Raw genomic sequence first — 22,160 nt, forward strand, 5'->3', positions numbered from 1 at the left:
GTCTCAGATACTGAGGACCCACGTGGTTAGATCTGATCCACGTGGAAATCGAGAATCATCTCCCGGACTCAAGGTCCTTTAAGAAGCCGCATCTGCCAAGTCCCCTTTGCCATGTGCCGTGTTCCCAGGTGCCAGGCGCTGGGGAATGGACGTCTTTGGGGCCATTACTCTGCCCACCAGTCCACTCTCTGACCCTTCCCCCCAGAAGATTCACACCCTTTTCACGTGCAAAACACACTTACCCTATCCCAAGGCCCCCCAAGTTCTCAGCATCAACTCAAAACCCCAAATCTGATCTAAACCTCACCTCTTCAGAGTCTCAAATCTCATCATCTGAATAATCTGACTCGGGTGCGCGGACACTCTAGGTGTGACGCCTCCTGGGGCAAGACTCCCGTCCACTTGGGCCTATGAAGCCAGGAAACAAGTCTGCTCCCAAAATGCGGCGGTGGGATGAGCATAGGAGAGCTGTAGACGCCGGGCTCAGGAGAGGGGCGGCGCAGGAGAGGGACGCCAGTGACCGGAAACGGCTCTAGGCCAGGCCAGGCCGGCTCCATGGAGTTCCAGGTCTGGGAATAGCCCGCTGGCTCAGGGCTCGTTCCCGACCAGGCTCCGCCCCTGAGTCTGACTACAGGGCAGCGTTGTTGGGTGACTCAGTTCAATCCCCACGACAGCCCTGAAAGACGAACGTTTTTGTATCTGTTTACAAATGAGGAGACTAAGGCTCAGGGAAATCAACTACGCGGCCCCAAATCACCACAGACCACTGCATCTCGGGGAGGAGAGCCCGGGTGTCCCCAGGGACCCTGGCCTTCCATGGCACTGGCACCGGTGAACACACACGAGCTCTGAGCTGTGACCGGCAGGCCCCGTGGGTGCCCTGGCCCTGGCCCTGCGGGGCGGCCTCCTACGTGACGCTGGTCTCTCCCACCCAGGTCCGGGAAGTGACCAGGCAAGTCATCCGAGTTTCCAACGAGGCCGTTACGGAGGACGACCAGCATTCTGACCTCCTGACGGCGTGGGGACAGTACATCGACCACGACGTGGCCTTCACCCCCCAGAGCACCAGCAAAGCCACCTTCGGGGGAGGGGCGGACTGCCAGCTGACCTGTGAGAACCAGAGCCCGTGTTTTCCCATACAGGTAGAATCTTTAAACTTCCTAATTTTTATTGTGAAACCAACAGGTGCCATGTGAAAAATCAAACACCTAAGTCAGTTCCCGTCCTGTTCCCAGAGGGTAAGTGGCTGCATCCTGCCGGAAATGATCCGTGCACATACACATATAAACACAGACGTATGCACCCAGAGCTTCCAGTGTCTCTAAGGAGGGGGCCCAGGACCCCAGCTGACCCCTTGTCCTCTTCTGCAGCTCGCCAAAACCTCGCCGGCCGCAGGCCCCGCCTGTCTGCCCTTTTACCGCTCCTCGGCCGCCTGCGGCACCGGGACCCAAGGCGCCTTCTTCGGCAACGTGTCCTCGGCAACGCCGCGCCAGCAGATGAACGGGCTGACCTCGTTCCTGGACGCGTCCACCGTGTACGGCAGCTCCCCGGCCTCGGAGAAGCGGCTGCGCAACTGGACCAGCGCCGAGGGCTTGCTGCGCGTCAACGCGCGCTACCGGGACGCCGGCCGCGCCTTCCTGCCCTTCGCGCCGCCGCCCGCGCCCTCGGCCTGCGCTCCCCAGCCCGGCGCCCCCGAGGCCCGCGCGCCCTGCTTCCTGGCCGGGGACGGCCGTGCCAGCGAGGTCCCCGCCCTGGCGGCCCTGCACACGCTGTGGCTGCGCGAGCACAACCGCCTGGCCGCCGCGTTCAAGGCCCGCAACGCGCACTGGAGCGCGGACACCGCCTACCAGGAGGCGCGCAAGGTGGTGGGCGCCCTGCACCAGGTGCGCGCAGGTCCTCGTGATTGCTCCCCACCGGGTGCGCGGGAGGACCTCGGGGGTGCACGCAGCGTTCTCATGGGCGCCCCGCGTGGGTGTGCGCGGGATCCTGGGAGCGCCCTGCAGCGAGCTTAACTCCACCCACTTCCGGAGCTCTAGGTTCCTGGCCTCCTCGTGGGAGCCCACCACGCCCCTGGTGCTGGCGGTGACCGTCCCACTAGGAGATGGACGGTAACCAAAGCCACGCAGCAGTAGCAGCAGGCACAGCTGGCCAGTGGTCCCTGGCGCCCAGACCACGCTAAGGGCTGCAGGGATTTTAACTCATTTAACCCTCACAGCAACCCTTTGAGGTGGGCGCCCACCAGTGATTTTGATATTTCCATATTTGGGAGACAATGAGAAAATGAAAAGAGAAACAATCTGTGTGATATTTGCAAATTAGCAAACTAAAGTGAGGGTTTATTACAATGATTTTTAATCTTGAGCCAGAGGACGCTGGTTGGAGTGTCAAATACCATTGCCAAGTCCACTGGACTCACAGGCTGTCATGAAGGTGGAGCACGTGGCTTGCTTCAGTGGCCCCACTTGTGTGTCTCTGGTCTGGGCACTCCAGCTGGCCCTTGCCAGCATCCCTTTATCCCCTCGATGACCCTATAAATCCTGTTTTACAGAGGAGGTCGGGTCTTGTCCAAGCTGGCATGGGGACAAGATGGGATGGGCTGCTCTGGGCACAGCCTGCTCCTTTCCCACCTCTGGTCCCCTGAGCCCAGCACCCCGGGGTCAGAACAGAGGCTGCAGTGCTCCCCCCCCCCCCGTAGCCAGCATCACCCTGTAAATGTTGGCAGGTGGGGGGGGGTGCCGGACGTGATCCAGGAGAGGCTGGGCAGCACTGGGGTGCTGGTGAGCCTTCACCAGACGGGGAAAGGCTTCAGGGTTTTACCCCCAGTGTATTTTGGGTGAGCACTCACCCAGGCTGAGTCAGAGTGTGTGTGTGGGGGGTGTGGGCGTGGGTGTGCGTGGTCCAGGGGGAAAAGTATAAACTGGAATCTGACACAGTTGGACTGCTGCCGGGGTTAGCGCTGCAGCTTAGGATAAACAAGCTTCAGAGATGTGAACAGATAGGACTGACAGAATAAAAAGATACAGCAATTTGTGAAGGGGGAGTTTGAGCAAATTCCAACCATAGCAGCGCAACGTGACTGGAGTCTTAAAGTGACCGTTTTAAATAAAAATCAAGTACCTCATCCGTCAGGCCTCCCCTGACCTCCCAGAGCCGAGTGGGCCAGGCCAGCCAGCAGAGAGTAGGACAAGGTCCCCACGGCTCACCTTCCCTCTGCTCCTTCGCTCTCATTGTGGATGAACCCGGGATCACACCTCTGTCCTGTTCGTCACCACCCCCCGCATTTGTTTTAGTTCCGCCTGCGCCCCTTCCCCACGGAGACCGAGATGTCCTCTGTTTAATTCCCTTCTGGCCCCTGGACGGGGCTGGCTCTAAGAGGTACTTCAGAATGTGTGTGCAGGAGTGAATACAAGGCCCCAGGAGCAGGCTGGTGAGATTCCAATGTTCAAGGCCGTGTTGATCAGAAGATGGTGCTGCAGCCCCCACTTTGGGGAGAGTGCCAGGCATTTTAGCAAATTCACTTCCGTTACATCCCCGATCAGATCATGGGAGCGCTGTGAAGGGGGACGTGTGGCAAGGTCAGACGCAGGGATGAGCAGGGCGCACGAACGGCCTCAGGTAAAAGGGGCCCCTTGGCCCCTGAAGGAGCAGCTCTGGGATTAGAAGAGCCTCGTCAGCCTGAGACGGTGGCCGTGCCTCCTGCATCCTCTGGGGCCACAAGTCAAACCTGAGTTGAGGGAGGGAGGGAGGAGGCATCGTTAAATAGTTTGCACTTGAACTTAAAGTTGGCTCACGGTCCTGGCAGAGGAGGGAGACCATCTCCGGCTGCTGGAGGGAGAAGAAATCAAAGAACGTTGGTGACAGTGGAAGTTGCTGCCATGTCCTGGGTGGGAAGGGTCACCTCACCTCACGGGGCCGGGAGAAGGCCCTGGGTGCGTGTGTGGCCGGGTTCTGCCGGTGTGGGCGACGTCTGAGGCTGAGGCTGCTTCTGTCCCTCGAGGCCTCGCTCTTCTCGAACGCCCTTTGGTAGCGCGGGCGCTTCTATCCAGCCCGTGAACCAGCTCAGGTAGGGCCCCCAGTTTAGAAGCCCCAGCCGGGGCCCCCATCCCAGTCTGCCGGGTCTCAGAGGTGACAGAATATGTGGCGGTGCGGGGGCTCCCCTCCCTTCAGCGGGAGGCCTCGGGCTCACGCACCACGTCCACTGGCCCCGGACGTGCCAGGGCTGTGCGTGTAGGAAGCGCACTTACCGTTTGGAAGGACTGTGCACAGGGATGCGACCTCTTACTCCTCCCGGCAGTCTGAGCGCTGCTCTGCCCTTCCCACCAGGGAGCTGAGACACGCAGCCTTCCCTTCTGGGAGGACGTCCTTCCTGCTGGCCTATACACCTCCTTTGGATGTGGTTTGTTGACCAAAAGATTCTCTTTAAATACAAAAACAATGTGACCCGAAGTTTCACAGCTGAAAGAAAAGCAGACCTTTGTGCGTGATTCGGGGACCACGAGGCAAGCAGAAACGACAAGGCCTGGGACTGCACGGGGCTGAGCCTGACGGGCACCTCCGTCCGCGCTGACTCTGGCTTAATCCTTGGAGCAGCTGGAGGAACCAGGCAGGAGAAAGCACTGCCACTGGGTCGCCAGCAGGAGTGGGTCTGTGCCCACAGGGCCCGAGGCCAGGTCACGCCCACTGACCCGGCCTCCCTGTGGGACACCACCCGGGCCGCCAGCCCCGTCACTGTCCTGGGCCCATGAACGGACCTCCCCCACAGCCTTCACAGCGCCCAGAGCCCCCTCTGCGGCGTTCCATCTGAGCCTTGTTGTGGAGACCTGGTCAAATGGGCAGTTGCCTCCGTGCCTCTGGCTTCATCCTCGGATCATGAGGGCACCCAGCTCCGTGCCCGCGCTTGGCCCCTCGTTTGACACAATGCAACACGTCACCGCAGGATGGTACAAAACGGAGGAATTTTGATTCATTTCTAAAACCCACGGCATGAATTCATTTTCTGTGGACAGCTCTGATGGTCCCTTTACCGCTGTGTTTCTGTGGCCTCTACAGGAGCTGGCGAGCGTTGGCGCAGACAATGCAGACGGGAAAGATGGAGGAGTAACATGGGCCCTTGGTGTCTGCCCAGATTCCAGTTTATGAAAGGCCCTCAGGCCACATATGACTTTTAACCTGTGCATCACTTCCTTTAAACGGGGGAGCGGGGAGCTGTCCATGCAGGGGGTCTGCTAAGCGTGACACATGCGTCTGCTCTGCGTGACGTGGGTGCGTGTACCATGATGTGTCAAGCACACGTCAGCCCATGCTTGCTTGTTTCGTCTCACAAAAATTCTAAGAGGTTTTTCCAGAAAAGGAAACAGGTTCTGAAAGACTTGGAAAGCTCCCGGAGTCCCATGGCTGAGAGGTGGGGGATGGGGTCAGAAGCCGCCGGCGCCCAGACCCCCTGAAGGGACAGGCTGCCGGGTCTGGCTTTAGGTCCGGGGCTAACGGAGCGCTCGGGGCAGACGTGCAAGTGAGGGGGGAACTGCCGGATGGAAACCTTGTCACGTTTCTGAAAGGCGCGTAGCAGGCAGCACCTCCCTGGTCAGTCTTCCGAGCTGAGCGTCCCCTCAGTTTTCGTGGCCTGGTCTGGGGCGTGTTTGGGGTGTCTCTGACACACCCCACCCAACCTCGTTAAAGGCCGAGAGTGCAGGACTCTGTTTGGAGTAAGTGGTGTCACTGCACCTGCCCCCCTGCCCCCTTTCCAGGTGACATGACCCCCGGGACAGCTCTGGAGCTGCAGCGGCCCCCAGGCTTGGGCGGCAGGAAGCCCCCCAATGCTGTGACCGTGACCCTATGTCCACTGCCCCCGGCTGCTCTCCTGTCTTGGCAGATCATCACCCTGCGAGATTACGTCCCCAAAATCCTGGGCCCCAAGGCCTTCGAGCAGCACGTGGGCCCCTACCGGGGCTACAACCCCACCGTGGACCCCACCGTGTCCAACGTGTTCTCCACGGCTGCCTTCCGCTTCGGCCACACCTCGGTCCACCCGCTGGTGAGGCGGCTGGACTCCCGCTTCCAGGAGCACCCGGGCCTGCCCCACCTGCCGCTGCACGACGCCTTCTTCCGGCCCTGGCGGCTCCTCGGGGAAGGTGCGCCTCCATCTCGGCCACCCGCGGGGCTGGGTGAGGTGTGCAGTCACCTTAGCCTGGCTAGACACTCCCTGGGGGCCAGCGTGCGTGGAGAAAGTAAACGCATCCAAAGGGGTTTAAAAGGGACACTTCCCTGGGGCTTCTGGAGTTCCCTGGGTTCACAGACGCGGGGCCCTGGGCCCCGTCTGCCCCTCAGCCAGGCCGGACCTTCCGTTCATGGGTCTGAACTTCGAATCAGCAAACGCTTCCTTTGACTCTAACGTTTCTGCTGCTGAGAAACAACAAAACCCCGCCCCTGAGGCCCCGTGTCCCACCCCCCCAGATGCGCATCTCGACCGGGCCCATCGGGGTCCAGATGAGTGAATCCACCACGGGGCAGCGTCCTAAGGGCCCGGGAGACACGGGAGTCCCAGGAGGTGCATTCCTGAACTCGTGAGGACATCTGTTCAGAACCAGCGTAGTTTACAGTCGAGGCCTTGTTCTGTTTCTCCAGGACTCACCTGAGAAAGCTCATTGCCTTCTCTGATGTTTTCAGGCGGCGTGGACCCTGTCATGAGGGGCCTCCTGGCGCGACCAGCTAAGCTGCAGGTGCAGGACCAGCTGATGAACGAGGAGCTGACGGAGAGGCTCTTCGTGCGGTCAGACTCGGGGACCTTGGACCTGGCGTCCATCAACCTGCAGCGGGGCCGGGACCACGGCCTGCCAGGTCAGCCCCACTTCCCTTCCCTCCGCTCCCACGCTCCAGATTAGCCGCTGTCCTTGGTCTGTGGTGAAATGTACCTGCAGGTCCGCCACCAGCTCCTAAGGGCGCCTTAGTTGGTGGGATTGAACCACCCAGCTTTCTCAGCCCCAGGCAGGGACGGGCTGAGCTGTCTCAGGGCAGGCAGAGGGAGGCGTTTCCCGGGCAGGAAGCAGGACACAGAATGCCCACCTCCTCCCTCTCAGAGCATCCCCCGGGGCAGTGGGCATTACTCCACTGCCTTGGGGGCTCTCGCTGACCAGCTGGTCCAGTCTCCTGGTCACTGGTGTGAGTGAGGACCCTCTTCGTGAGCCAGGCAGCTGCCCGCATATTTCCTCACTCCCCCCTTGTTCACGCCCACTCTGACCCCCACCTCCCTCACCTGTACCAACCCACGTCCTCCCTCCCTGAGGCCGAGCCTGCCTCTGCCCACCGTGGCCTTCTGCCCTGGGACCCCTGCGGCTCAGCTGTCTGGCCCACCTTCAGCCTGCCCACGACCCCAGGGTCCGTGTGCAGCTCTGCTGTCCTGGCTCCCAGGGGCTCCACCAGGCAGGGCCCACACTGTCCTCGTCTCGCTGACTGCAGACCCCCCACCGGGGCGTGTCCCGCTCACCTGGGCCTCGGGACCTGCTCCCAGAGCCCGCTCTGAAGTTTTACACAGATTAGCTCTTTCCACCACCTCGAAACCCCGGGTACTTAGAAGTATAATCGCTTAAAACGCTGTTAAGGAGACGGAAGCGTAAAAATTCAGGCGATACCCTAATCCTCAGCCTCACACGTGGGGGAATTGGATGGGGCAGGAAGCCCCGTGTGTGACGGACGCTTAATTAGACCTGATCCTTAGGTCGAGGCTAAAGCAGACGAGAGACACGCTCTCTGTAACGATGCGATGGCGACCTCCCTGCGCTGGGAAGTCTCCTCCTGGTTTACCTGGCAGGGGCCGCGGAGCGTCCAGTCTACTTTCCCCGGGGATGTCCTTTCCTCTCCCCCCACCCCCGCCCCGTCCAGTCCCGTCGGCAGGACCCCTGTGGCTCGTGTCCCTACCTCCCCGCAGCTCGTCCCTGACCCTGGCGCTCTCACTGCTGCCCCCACCACATCCCCGCTCCACAGGCTTCCCTCTGGAGCCCGAGCAGAACTCAAACCTCCTCCCTTGGCTCCGGTGAGTCTCTCTGTCAGCCTCGTGGCCCCCTCGCTGTCTAACTGGAAATGTGAGACCATCTCCCCCAGTTCTCCCTCATCTAAACCCCCCAGGGGTCTGTCCTGACGCTCAGCACCCCAGGGGCGCTGGTCCAGCCGTGACGCAGCCCCTCACGTCCACACATTTATCTGGCAGTTCCGCCCGGGGTCTGCTGTGTGGGAGGCCCTGGACATAAAACAAGACGCAGTCTCAGCTAAAGGACAGTAGAAGTAGAGAGGAGGAGACGGGGAGCCTCGGCGAGGTGCCCGCCGGACTCAGTACGGCGTGTGAGGCAGGAGTTCACGTGCCGTCCCTCAGCGCTGGCTGTGTAGACAGAAGCATGTTCAGATCGCTGAGAAGGAGGCCTCCACCCTCCCTCACAGGTTACAATGAGTGGAGGAAGTTCTGCGGCTTGTCCACCCTGCAGACCCAGGCTGACCTGGCCGCCGCCACGGCCAACCGGAGCGTGGCCGACAGGATCCTGGCCCTGTACCGGCACCCGGACAACATAGACGTCTGGCTGGGCGGCTTGGCTGAGAAGTTCCTCCCGGGGGCGCGGACGGGCCCGCTGTTTGCCTGCATTATCGGAAAGCAGATGAAGGCCCTGAGGGACGGCGACCGGTAGGCGCCCAGGACCAGCGCCCTCTGCGGGCAACACGGGGAGGTGCTCAGTCTGGAAGGGGCTGCCTGCCGGGAAGCCTCGTGGATCCAGGCCAGGAGCTCTGGGGCTTTGTCGGCGATTTTGGGAGGAATCTGAGGCTGCTTCCCAGAATCTGAACCCCTGGTGGCTGGGCTGGAGAGCCTCCTGAAAGAGGACGTCTGTCATCATTCGTGTCCTGAAAGCAGCCTCCACGGGATAGAACCAGGGCAGCCGGGCTGGCTGAGGGAGCCGCAAGCAGGACGAACAGCTTGCGGGCACTCTGACTCATCCGTCCGCCTGCCCCGGGGCCATCCTGGCCTCTGTCCTCCCCGATGGGGGGTCGCAGGCCGAGGGTGGGAGCAGCCTGGGGACAGAGGCCGAAGGACATGGTCGGTGGGGCCGGGGCTGTGCTCTCACGTGTCCTCGTCTGTCCCTCCCGCAGGTTCTGGTGGGAGAACCAGGCGGTGTTCACTGAAGCCCAGCGGCAGGAGCTGGGGCGGCACTCCCTGGCCCGCGTCATCTGTGACAACACCGGCCTCGCTCACGTGCCCCCTGACGCCTTCCGGGTCTCCAGGTGGCCCCAGGAGTTCGAGCCTTGTGACCACATCCCGGGCATGAACCTGGACGCGTGGAGGGAGGCCCCGCCTCCAGGTAACTGCGAGCGTCTCTCAAACTGGGATGAAGAACAGGGATTCAACCCCAGAAGGGCTGCGTTTCGGAGCAACCACTTCAGATCCATTTGGTTGGAGGAAACCATCTCCGTGCCCTGCTTGGTCCCGGGCGTGTCCTCCTCCGTGAGGAAGGGCGGGTCTGAGTCTGAGGACCCCATCCTGGCCTGGAGACGCCATCCTGTAAGCGCCGAGGGAGTGAGTGGCACCTGCGGCCGGGCTGTGCTGTGCGCTGTGGTCCGGGGGCTCCCGTCCAGCTGGGGCAACCAACACGGCGCACAGGGCAGCCCGTGTCCCCAGATAGGGGTGGGGCCGGAATCGCTCAGGCTGGGCAGCAGGAGGTTGCAGAGCATGCTTCTACGGCCAATGGAGTGACCGGCACTTGGTGCAGAGAAAGAGGCCGTGGGAGGACAGCGCTGGCCAGGAGCCGGAAGGCCACGCAGGGCTCAGTCAGCGAAGCAGAGGTCCCCGCGTTTGGACTCTGCGTCCCCAGCTTGCTCCTCTACTGACTGGCAGAGCCAGGCCGGAGGGCGGGCCCCCGACTCAGCCGCGCTGTGCTGGCCGGTCACTCAGCTGGCCGCCCTCACCTGCGGGAGTTACCGACTGCTCTCCCCTGTCCCGGGTGAGGCCCGCTCTCCGTCACCTGACACCGGGCTCCAAGCAGAGCCTGGGATTTATTAACTGCCACCTCCCACGTGACAGCACTTTTCCAGGCGCTTGGGACACATTTGTAGGGACAGACACACACACACATGGGGCTTCACAGCCCCTACACGAGACAGACAAGAGACGTGTGCCCAGCATGTGCCGGGCCGCACGTGCGACGGGCAACCAGCGCATGAAGGAGCAGGCAAGGGGCTGCGTGGGCGGAGTCTCCAGGGGAGGGTCTAGCAGAGGGGGTAGGGGGGGACCGGAGACCTGACCAGAGAAATGAAGAGGCCCGTCACCCCAGCCCCTTAGGCCTGTGTCTGTTGCTCTGAGTGAGACCCCATGTGGTAGGTTTCCCATGGAGCCACCTGTGGAGACCCCACTGGCCCGTGTTTGGAACACCCCGAGGGCTGGGGATCAGGGCACCCAGGGGGTCAGTGTGAGTCTGCTGCCTCCTTCCCTGGAGGAGGAGGAGGGAAGGGGGCACTGGGTGGTCTGATGTCCTGGTAGGTGGAGTCCACGTGGCTTGCCCGGTCGCTGCAGGGGACACGAGGGGAGGCATCGGGAAGCACCCCCCCTCAGGGAAGGAGGACCCCTTAGGGGTGGCCTGAGTGGAGGGAGGGAGCAGGAGGCCAGGGCTCCGTTGTGGATGAGGCAGCTTTGAGCTGCTCCCTCACCCTTTGTGTGGAGCTGGCTCTGCAGGAGGGGAGTTCCAGGAAGAGGATGTGAATTTGGGATTTTTCTGTAAAGCCCATATGTAGAGACTGTGTTTTGTGCCAAGAAACCGTAGGACACAGCCAAGGCAAGGGCACCCGAAAGGAGGGGTCCAGAGACCGGCTCAGGTGGGGAGGGAGGGGTGAGGTGGGTCTCCCAGGGGGCATGGGGAGGGTGAGCTCCACCACTGTGGTCAGAGTGGGAGAGGGCAGGAGACCAGCCCCTGCCTCATGCAGTGAGGACCACCGTCTGCTTTGGCTAAAGCCATCTTGTCGGGGTGCCTAGGGGAGCCTGCTCAGAGCACATTCAGGGAGAAGAACTGGAGACACGACTGCTGCAAGGACGCAGGGGCTGGAGAGGCAGTGCTGGGGGACCTGCCTGCAGGGAGGGAGACGTGCCGAAGTAAGGCCCTCAGGAGCCCGAGGTGGGGGGCTCTGTCCCAGGGTCCCATGTTGATGTGCCCACAGGGGACACGTGTGGCTTCCCCAGCCAAGTGGAAGACGGGGGCTTCCTGCTCTGTGACGAGCCTGGAAAGCGTGTGTTGGTGTTTTCCTGTCGTCACGGATTCCAGCTCCAAGGGCCAGAGCAAGTCACCTGCACCCCCAAAGGATGGGACTCCCAGCCCCCCGTCTGTAAAGGTCAGTCATCTCAAGGTGTGTCTTCTCATGTCTTGACCCCCAAATCTGCATTTTTCAAATAGGAATTAAAAATAAACATCCTCTAAAAATAACCTTCAAAAGTTGTGAATCACTAGATTGTACACCTGTAACATATAATACTGTACAGCAACTATACTTCAATAAAAATTTTTAAAAAGTAAAGGAAACTCCCAAATAGGTAAGTAAGTGTCATTCACCGTAAGGCACCTGTGAGCGTAGGCATCTTCCAGGAACTGTGTGAGGAAATCAAGTCTCCCCTTCTCTGTGGCCCGTGCTCCTAAGCTGGCATTTTTCTAGAAAAGAGGCACCAAGACAGTCACATGCGAACACGTCCTCAGGGCGACCAGGGGGAGGGGGAGGGGACAGAGCAGAACCTCGGGGAGTGAGGCGCTTGGATCGCACAGAGCACAGGGGCTTCCCCAGGAGCACTGGTAGGACAGCCCCGCCCTGGTGGCCTGACTCCAGGCTAGGCCTCACCCTCAGGGTGCTGAGCCCAGGCCCAGGCCCCCTCCCTCAGAGGTGGACTTGGAGTCAGTGTTGCAGAAAAATGTGTTACAGCTCGGTGTTACAGCTCAGTTGTGACAGCAACCTCAATCCCAGCGAGAGACCAAGCAGCACTCGGAGAGTTGGAGAAGCAGGTTTATTACACCAGCAGGCCCAGAGGAGTTAACACTCCAAGCTCTGGACCCCGTCTGTAGGCTTACACTGGCTTTTATAGGCTGCCAGTTTGCACTTTGCAGCATTATATGTAAATGAGGTATAAGGAACGTTGACTAATTAAGAACAAGCTTTGTAGAAATGGACCAATCAGGAGGGAGAGAAATAACCAATCAGGAGTGAGCTCAGGGAACCAATAGAACTTTAGGGGTAAGTAAGCTGTTTCAGAGGCAAAAAAGTGAGATAGAGCCTCTGGGCCAGGGAACCGGACAGTGCCGGCAGGAGAGTAGTGGCCCTGCCCGGGGGTCCTGCTGGTCTTTTTATGGGGTTTCCCGCCTCACCAGGACCACGCGGGCAGCAGCAGGGCAGCCGCCTTGGGCCCCTGGGAGAAGCTCCCTCGCTTTTCCCTCCGATTCCTAGAAGGGCCTTGGGAGCCGCGGTGAGGATGCCGGCGGAGCAGCCAGTGAGGAGTGACCGTGGACCGCTCTAGCGCTGATCCCAGGGCGTCCATCAGAGCAGCAAGTGGCCCTGACGCAGGCAGAAATGCCCCAGAGCAGGCCCTGCACCCTGGGGTGGCCCGTGCTGAGTGGCTGGGCCGGGATGGGCGCTGGAAGCCCGCACTCATGCTCTGGAATGGGGGACGTTGGCTCAGACTTGCCCGCTGTCCTGGGAAAGGAGCGACCCCTGCAGAGAGGATGCTGACCTTGGCAGGAATGGAGGGGCTCTTGTAGGAGTTGCGTCGGGAAGATGTGGGGAAGCAGATGGACCACTCGAGAGTCGGGCTGGTTTGTAAGAAATGACGACAGAGTCCAATCTGCTCAGTTTTATAATTTCAATTTGGGAAGATGACAAACTTCCAGAGACAGACAGTGGTGGTGGTTGTCAACCACGTGAATGTACTTCATGAGCCTGAAATGTGCACGTAAGTGTAATTAAGGTGGTAAATCTTCCGTTACGTGCATTTCACCGCAGTAACAACATTTCATTTCACTTTTGGGGACTCCGGGATGTGTCCTGGCCGGGCTACAGGGGCTGCCCCTGCCAGACCTCCACGAGCAGAGGGAGAGACCAAAGAGGCTGGGCGCCCAGAGACCCCCAGAGCTCCGCCCAGGCCCCTGTCTCAGGAAGGTGCAGGCCACTGCCCTCAGGGTGAGAGAAAGGACAAGAGATAGAGGCGGCCTCGGGCCAACGTCCAGAAAACAACTTGAGAAGAGCCGACGGCGCAGTTTGGGGGCTGCTTGGAAACGTAAGCTCAGAAGCCTGAGCAGTTCAGGGGAATTTATTGCTTCTTCGCGTGCCCAGATCTCTGTACCCAAGCACGTGGGCCGAGAGCCAAGGCGGCCACCCCCACATCTCTCAGGTGCTTGGTCCTGATGACCCTGGACTTGCAGGAGATGGGCAGGGCCTTCCTCCCGGAGGTCCGATCAGAGAATCACCTTTCAGGGATCTCACGTGACAGGAGCCCAGCTGTTCTGAAATGTGGGCGTCTCTGCTTTTGTCACGATGGCTGACGCCCTCTCGGCCTCCTGACCGTCCTGTAGACGACCCTCCAGGATCAAACGTCTAACAAGTCGAGAAGTTTCAGTATCGTTTTGGCTTCATGCTGGTGCACAGCTGACGAGCTCACACCGCCCAGGCCCGTGGTCTTCACGGCGGCCGTACAAGGAAGCAGAACGTGGGCCTCAGGGCCCTGGGCGCCCTGCGTGTTCTAGGCATAAACGTCACCTGTGTGCCTCCCATCTTTTTTGCTTAAATACCTGGACATTTTATGCACCATGCTGGCTGTTTGTTTTAGAAATTTATGAGCCCAAAGCCCACAGGGATCCGCGAGGTACAAATAAAAGAGAAGAAACGAGAGAGTGATGGCAGGTCTGTCCCTCAGCTCAGCCACCTGCCCGTGGATGTGCTCCGACCTCCGGCTCGTGCTGGCTTCCATGTGGGAGGTCCTCCTGCCTCCTCTCCACGAGTCTGAGAATGACCTCAGAAGCACTCCTCGTCCTGAAGGCCTTCCACCACCATCCATCTGCCCGCCTCCCGTCTCTTTTCTGAGGTAATTTTTCGCACCAACAATTAACCACTCCCTGAAGGCACGTGCAAGACATTTATCAACCTCTGACAGTATCAGCTTGGACTCTGAACCAGACAGGGTGCTCCAGGGTCTGAGACCTGTTCTGGCCGTGACCCATCACCCTGGTACAAGTCTTGGACACAGTGAGGTCTGGGGTCTGCAGGGGCAGCACCCGGGGCTCCTGGAAATGCAGAATCTCGGGCCCCCCAGGGTCCTGAGTCACAAGCTGTGTTTCTAACAAGACCCAGTTACTGTGCAGGTTTGAAGCCATCTCTAACCCTGAATCTGCTTCCCTTGTGCTGACAGGGTACCATCTCTGTGCCCCCAAGCCGGGGCCACAGCTGCCTCCCAGCCCCATGGCTTCTCTGTGCCTCTGTGCTTTCAGACGTAAGACGAGGGTGGCAATCAGTCTACCTCACTGCTTGTCTGTGTGGGTAGTTAAACACATGAGAACAAGGCACCTTCCCACGGTTACTAACACAGCCCGTAAAAGCGGTGGTGTAAACCCTGGCCCGTCCTCACCATGCCGCTTACGCTGAATAAATCAGCAGTAGTTCATTGACTTGGAATACAGTTTGTAACATGTTACTAAGTAAAGATGCAAGTTACAGAGCAGTGGGAGTGATGGGACCCCACCTTTTCAAAAGCAGTGGGACCTATTTGTTGTTTTAACCGTGGACATTTTGGTCACCCTGGTATTGCAAGATGGAATGAGTGGGGAGGGTCCATATGACCCTGTGACTTTGTCTGAGTACGCTGATAATTAAGATGTAGTATCTTTAAAGTAAGTGTGTTACAGAAAGTTGGGCAGGGACCACCCACTGGAGACGCACTAGCTCATGCACACGAGTATCTCCCCTGCTCTGTGCCCTGTGCTAGAAGTTTCTAAGTCAAGAATTGCAGGAAAAACATGCCTCTGAGGTGCAGGAGGGCGGGACCTCCACTTCTGCTGTGAACCGAAGCCGCGTAGGAGCTGCTGCCAGTCCTCGGTGGAATCGCTCAGCCGCACGTCCAGGGCTGCAGGAGGGAGGCGCAGGCTTCAGTCAGCGGCTGATTCACAAAATCAAATGGGATTCGCTCCTCTCGCCTCTGCTCACAAACTGCATTTTCCCAAAATCATCCTCGTTAAAAAAAACAAAACAAAACAAAACAAAAAAAAAAACAGCAAATGAATTGCAATGAGTCTCTTTCGAGGGCTTTAAAGTCATGACCTCAGAGTGGACTAAAGCCCTGTGTCTGGGGCTTTTCGCTCTAGCTTTTGCCGAGAGGTTATGCAATAAACGAATTCAGACAAGTGTCCCTGCATCTGTCAGGGAGAACGAGGTTTTCCATCGGCGCAAACATGCGGAGGGAAGAAGGAACGTCTGTGCAGATGCTGGTCGCTCGCCAGGGCCCTGGGGTGCCGCCACACCTCTCCTTGGACACGCGAGCTGAGGCGTCCTCACCCGCCTGTGCGGGCTCTGGTTTCCAATAGAAGAACCTGACCGTGGAGTGAAACAGGTTGAACTGTGTCCCCAAAAAAGACATTGAAGTCCTATAAACCCCAATTGCTCAGAATGGGACCTTATCAGGAAACAGGGCCTTTGAGGTGCAGTCGAGTTGAGGTGAAGCCATCGGGGCGGCCCTGGTCCAGCACGACTGGTGTCCATCTAGGAAGAGGACGAACAAGGAGAAGATGAAGAGCTGGGGAGACACAGCCACAAGCCAAGGCTGCCAGGACGGCCAGCAGCCCCCAGTGTCGGGAGAGGCCAGGAAGGACCCCACCTCCTGGAGAGCTGGGCCCGAGTCCCCACCTGCCTTTCAGGAGCCCCCTTCTCCCCGTGGGCGAGCGCCCCCGGCCCCGTCTCTCCGGATTCCACTCTCCATCCGCCCGGCGTGTGGGCGGCGCCGGGATCCAGGGTGAGAGCAAGGGCGTGGCCAACAGCCGGGGCCGAACACCTGTCGGCTCCACCCCCTCCACACCAGGCCCAGCGCGAGAACGTGCGTGCGCAGCACTTGCCCCCGTGTGGCGCTTGTGCACCGTGTGCTCTGGACGTGATTTTTCCTGACGTTTGACCGCTCGTTTCCTGGAATCGGCCAGAGCAGAGAGCGAGTCATGTGGAGACAGGAGCCTGGGGAGTGCAGTGCTGGTTATGGGTTCAGGCAGAGGAGACCACAGGGGCCGCACACGCTCTTCGTTTGCGGGGACTCGCTACACGCACCTGCTCTGTGGGCCTGGGCGTCACATCTGGGCTCCTGGCTGGACGGAGGGTGGGTCAGCTGACTGGAAACTATCCGCCTGGGATGGGCTGGCTCCGTCCCACCTGCCCTCACAGCCTCCTTCCCTCCCTACTCAGCAGGAAAGCTCCTGTGTCTTCCGGGGAGGCTGTGCCCCCAGTCTGAGGGAGGCCCGGTGGCCTGGGGCCTGACCCACCAGTGACTCTGTCCTGGGCTGGCTCCCCCAGGCTCAGGCCCCCACAGCGCCTGGTGCAGGGTCTGAACTGAAGTGACCGTGGACTGGCACCAGCCTGGAGGAGCCGCAGGACCCTGGGGCTGCCGTGGGTGGGCAGGAGGGCAGGGGGCCGGCGGGTCAGACTGACCAGGGTGCGAGTGAGTCCTGGGCGGCTGAAGGGCCCAGAGGGAAACGGCCAGGGGGACGTCAGGGGACACCTGACTTGGGGGTCGTCCCTCTTGCTCCTGGACTCAGGGCAGGGGTGGGGAGGCACTGGCCTGCGGGGAAGGGAGCTGGGAGGTGGGGATGTGGGTCTGACCTCTGCGGGGTCTGTGCAGACGTGAACGAGTGTGAGGACGAGCGGGAGCCCCCCTGCCACGCGTCCGCCCGGTGCAGGAACACCAAGGGCGGCTTCCGGTGTGAGTGCTCGGACCCTTACGTGCTCGGAGAGGACGGGAGGACCTGCGTAGGTGAGACCAGAGTCCCTGTGCCTCCCGGCCGGGAAGCAGGGTGGTGTCTGACAGCATGCGTAAGGGTGACTGAGGGGCCCCCCCAGCCGTGTGGTATCAGGTGGTGTCTGTCCGTGTCTGCTGTGCTGGGACGCTGGGTGGGAACGTGACCCGGCGGCTCCCACCGGAACCTAGATTATGCAGGGGACACAGCAAACACCAGGCAGCGTGGGCGCTGTTCCAAACCCCCATGAATGATCTCTGTGAGGGAGACACGATGTGTGACCCCAGGTGCAGAACAGAGAGGGTAAGCGGCTTGCTCAGGGTCACACAGCCACTCAGCTGCAGATCTAGGAATCAGAACTTGGCTTCTGGCTCCTGTTAAAAAAAAAAACCATGCAGTGGTACCTATTAAACAGCAAAACGTTTTATTAAGGCTACTGCAGTACGAAAGGGAGGCCTCAGTGCAGAGCAGAGCTCGACTCCACATACGGCAGAGACAGCAGGCGCCCACTGGCACGCGGAGCAGAGGTCCATGGAAGGACGGTTCTGCAGAGGAGCTTGCTTCCCAGGACCAGGGCGGGTTGGGGCCCGGGGCTGGGCTGGGGCCTGGGAGGGCACACTGGCTACTGCCCTTGCCCAGCAGGCTCACTGACTGGCTCTGTCCTTGCTACAGACTCTGGGAGGCTCCCGAGGGCGTCCATGGTCTCCTTCGCGCTGGGCGCCGTGCTGGTCTGCGGCCTGGCAGGCCTCACCTGGACGGTGGTTTGCAGGTGGTAAGTCCCTCCCCGGTTTTCTGCAGACTGGAGGTAACTTCCTGTCCACGGAGCGCCTGGTAATGCTCTGGCTTACTCTTCTGAAGCTGGCAGAGATTGCCGGCGTCCCAAACCCATCTCCCCCAGCCCCAGCCCCCGTGCTTTCACTGCGCTTCAGTAGCGGGAGTGGAACGACCGCTCGTACACGTTAGGGGACTGACGTCTGCGGGTGGAGACTTAGCAGTGCCAGATTCTCGGGGACGTGAAACGATGGTGTTGAAGTACCCTCTCGTTAGGAGTACAGGCTCCTACAAAGGTATCTCAGAGAAAGAAGGCCTTGGAGACAAGCCTCATTCTTCATTCCCATCCTCTCCCTCAAGAACAGACTCCTGGGAAACCGGGAAATTGAAAGACGAACTTTTCTGGTAAAACGGTGCAGCCCTCGAGGCAGTCAGCGGCGGGTCTCAGCGTGTAGGCCGTGAGAGCCCGAGGGGGGCTCCCTCCCGGCGGGGCCGCGGGGCTGCCGCCTGGGGGCTCGGGCCCTCCCTCCTCGCCGCCGCTGCTGGTCCCCCAGCCCTTAGAGTCGGACTTGGTTCTGTTTGTCTTCCTAGAAAGTATTGGGGGAAATGACCGCACAGAATGAGGGAGGGCCAGTCCGGCCCCTGGCCCGTGGCCTGCGCACTGACCACCAGCGACCGACGCCATGTCCGTATCGGCCTCTGATGCTGGGCTGCCCTTCAGGACGCACGCCCGGCCGCGCTCCCCTCTGGCCGCGCCAACCCTGCGCCCTCCCGGCTGCCTCCCGTGCTCGCCTCACCTTCCTGGTGAAGCCAGCATTCCTAGGGACTCCTTGGCATGTTCAGAAATGCCAGCGGCTGGACCTGAAAGGGAGCTTCTCCCCGTGTTTGTGTACAACTTACAGGAACGGACTTCTAATAGTCAGAACCCCGGTCCTTAGCAGTCAGATCTCACGACTGTGACATCACAGCTTGTGACCAATAACTGGGTCTCATCACGGCCTTTTGTTTATTCTGAGACCCTGGAAGGGGAGCCTCTGTGACTGTGACCGCTCTGCTCTGCATCGCCCCGGCCGGGATGCCATGGAAGTCCAGGCTCTTTACTTCACACACCAAGACCCTCTGCCAGCTGCCCGGTGATCTGGCCTTCAGCTGACACCGGAGCAGCGTCTCCTGGGTAAACGGCATGCAAGGGACACGCTCTCTGCAGACTCACACGTCTGCGAGCGCCGGTCTGGGCCACAGCTCAGGTGGCCCTGTGAGAGGCCCCTTCCTTAAACCACAAGCCACTAGGAGCGGCTAGAAGCCGTGTCAGACCCACTGCGAACTGCTGGTCCCCTTCCCAATCTTTCCATCCATCGTAAGAGGTGAGTACTCGCTACGGCTGGTGGTGTCCCCAAAACCCACGTGTTGAAGGCCTAACCTCCAGTGCTTGGCACATCACTGTGTCTGGACACAGGGTCACTGCAGATGCAATTAGCTGAGAAGAGGCTGTACTGGAGCAGGCAGGCCCTCATCCGAAAAGCCTGGTGTCCTTGTAAAAGGGGGGTTGGACACAGACACACAGGGAAAAGGCCGTGTGAACCTGGAGGCAGAGATCTGGGCGGTGTGCCTGCAAGCCAGGGATCACATGGCATCACCTGGATCCCCGGAATCTGGTCCTGGACTTTGCACTGATCACCAAGTGGGCCCAGCGCCACTCAGTGTGGCACAGACGCCCCGGCGGTCACCGGCCGCTCATTGGATGTGAGGCGCCCACACACCGTTTCACCCGCTTTCTCTGCAGCCTCTGAGAACGTGGTCTCCTCACCCCACTGGAGGAATGGAGGGCAGAGAGGCTGCCACAGTCAGGTTAGCCCCTGCTCCCGCTGCGACACGGATAAATAAATCCAGGCATTCAGGGCCTGAGTGTAATCAACTCAGCCCAAAAGTGGAGAAATACAGCTCTTTCTATGAGGAATAAACATTAAGGTGCCGGAGTTTCTTTATTGCAGACAATTATAGTGGCTTCTTCTCAAAATGCTGCTTCAGTATCACCTCTTCCAACACGGTCTGGCTCAGGGAGGACGAGGGGAGAAGAGAAATGAAGTTTCTGGGAAACAGCCTCTCCGTGAAGATGGAACCTGTGCCCATGGTCCAGGGCCATCGGCAGTGGGGGCCCTGGGCCCAGCCACGCTGCTCATGCCTGCTGTCCTGCCCTTGGCCAGTGGCCGTCCCGCTGTAGTGCACGAGGCAGGCAGAAGAGGGGTTCTGAGTGCGAGGCTGGAGGAGGACCCGGATCCTTCCAGTTTCCCCACCATCAACCTTGGTTCTCCATCTAGTGTCACCGACCAGCAGTGGGGACGAGGGGGTAGCCCCAGGGCTGCAGAAGGTGTGAGAAAATCACCGTTCCCTGCGTTGCTGTGGGTGGGCGCGGACGGGGCAGGGAGAGGGTGCTCCAGGCACCCTCTTGGATTCCAGTTGTGGCCGGTGGGGATTTTCCAGCACATTCTGCTCCCCCTCACACGGCCACGGTGCCCAGACACTGGGAACCAGGTACACAATGCGGCCAGTGTGGATGAAACATGAAATGTGCGGAAGGTGCGCTCAAAAGGAGCCTTTCCCATGGAAATAGCTCTCCAGCCGGCCCCAAATGCAGCAGGGGCACAAGAAATGGGGACGAGGATTAAGGAGAACACAGTGCAGGTGGGACAACGCTGGGCTTGGGAATAAGAGGCCAGAGTCCACCAGAGTCCAGGACTCCGGGGCTGCGCTTCCTGAGCAGGAGGGAGGCGGGGACACGTGCCTGGGGCCACCTCCTGTGCCTCAGCCCTGGAGTCAGTCTAACTTTCCTGAATCCAGCTCTTTGGAGAACATTCTCACCCTCTGGGTATCTTGCCCAGAGGTGCCCACAGGTTCATGAGATATTTTGAGAGGCGACTGCAGACCTCAAGATGTTTGCCTGGAGAAGAGAGAACAGGGGAGCCAGATGGCGTCCCCAGGATTTCAGGCCCGTCGAGTAAATTAATTGGCCTGAGAGTTTGAGAGGTGAAGTCGGCAAGTGGTGGCCTTCAGTCCTGGACCACACGTGATTTCTACTCGAGATGGACTGGACGGGAGATCTGATGGTGGCCTCGGCGCTGCTGGGCGGGGTGGGAACAGGAGCATTGAAGCAGGGCAGCACTGGGGCCGGGGCTGGGGAGCCGCCAGGGAGTTTGGGGGTGAGCAGCTCAGCAAAATGACACCCCAAAGGCAGAACGTCCAGAGTGAGAGTGGGAAACAACAGATTTGAGGAGTGTTTCCTCGTCGCCACTGTGACATTGTGAGTGACTTTATCTTTACTGACTCAGAGGATGATTAAGCAAGTGAGGCAGGACTGGGGCTGAGCGGTCGTTGGTGTCCCACATTTACCAGCTGCACTGGGGCTTCTAAGCCCAACCCACTCCCCGGCCTCCCTCTGACATGACTTCTCTGACAGCTGAGAGGCAAAGGCGACACTGGAGGTTAACTCGCCAGCATCACACCCTCCGGAGCAGACACGGGGGCAGGGGGGGCCTCCGGCCACCTGGGCTCCTGCCTGGTAAAATCGGGGCAGAAAGCGGTCTGAGGACCGGCATCTGCTCCCCATCACGGGGCAAGATGACCGTGTTCGTGGGTCTTTTCAGTGACAACAGGAGTAACTGGATGCGTGTTTATCCCCAGGACACACGCTGGCCCTAAATCTGCGCTGCCGACTGTGGAGGGAGACGGAGCAGGGACTTCGCGGCTGGGACCTGGGAAACAGCAGAGGGTGAGCGGCTCCCGGCGCGACGCTCCCGCTGGGGACGTGTAGCAGGCAGGTCCACACCCCGTCCCGCTGGGATTCCGATGTCGGACGTTTCCATTTAGACCCAGGACGTCCTGCCCAGGCCCTTCCCAGCCTCCTGCTCCGGGTTTTCTTCTCCTGCAGGCTGGATTTATAGGAGAATGCTAATTTGTCAAAGTGTTTACCTACTTTAAAAAAGTAAAGATGAATGAGAATCTGTGAACCAGGGTGACAGGGCTTCAGATCCAAGAGTGACTGCCAGGCGTCTGCTTCACCGTGTCCCCCGTACTGACTGCGGGTCAACCAGCGGCTGAAGGGAAGTGTTGACTTGTAAAATATGCGTTCGGAAACAAATGGAATAAACATAATCAGTGTGGGAAGAATCCGTCTAAACTTACTTTTTACTAGTGTGGTCTTACATGCACAGCCTCCGCGTGTTGCGGTAAAAAGTCACTCCAGTTCCCCTGGGGCCCATCAGAATTCAGGGCGAGACGGTGTTTGGAGCTAAAATGAGCCTGTCCTTAGAGGCAGAGTAGGCTCAGCCTTGTGGACTGAGAACTCTGCCTCTGGAGGGAGGCAGTGCACCGACCGACTGGGCCTCTCCAGCCACGCCGGGAACAGCGGCC

The 22,160-nt window shown here is 59.9% G+C and overlaps 1 protein-coding gene across 4 annotated transcripts in view; it reads left to right on the forward strand.

The window, feature by feature from the left end:
- TPO (thyroid peroxidase) overlaps nt 1–21,892 on the forward strand; it is a 36,265-nt gene extending 14,373 nt beyond the window's left edge. For 3 of the 4 annotated variants that reach the window (XM_032496940.1, XM_032496939.1, XM_032496941.1), the window contains exons 7-16: nt 936–1,142; nt 1,371–1,883; nt 5,870–6,128; nt 6,664–6,834; nt 8,428–8,665; nt 9,127–9,335; nt 11,182–11,367; nt 16,868–16,999; nt 17,655–17,754; nt 21,432–21,892. In XM_032496940.1, coding sequence (XP_032352831.1) covers nt 936–1,142; nt 1,371–1,883; nt 5,870–6,128; nt 6,664–6,834; nt 8,428–8,665; nt 9,127–9,335; nt 11,182–11,367; nt 16,868–16,999; nt 17,655–17,754; nt 21,432–21,561 — 2,145 coding nt within the window. In that variant the 3' untranslated portion in view covers nt 21,562–21,892. The remainder of the gene's footprint in view (nt 1–935; nt 1,143–1,370; nt 1,884–5,869; nt 6,129–6,663; nt 6,835–8,427; nt 8,666–9,126; nt 9,336–11,181; nt 11,368–16,867; nt 17,000–17,654; nt 17,755–21,431) is intronic. The other variant, XM_032496942.1, reaches the window with a different exon arrangement.
- Nucleotides 21,893–22,160: the final 268 nt, after the last annotated feature.

This window comes from Camelus ferus, chromosome 15, assembly GCF_009834535.1.
Source record: "Camelus ferus isolate YT-003-E chromosome 15, BCGSAC_Cfer_1.0, whole genome shotgun sequence".
NCBI lineage: Eukaryota > Metazoa > Chordata > Mammalia > Artiodactyla > Camelidae > Camelus > Camelus ferus.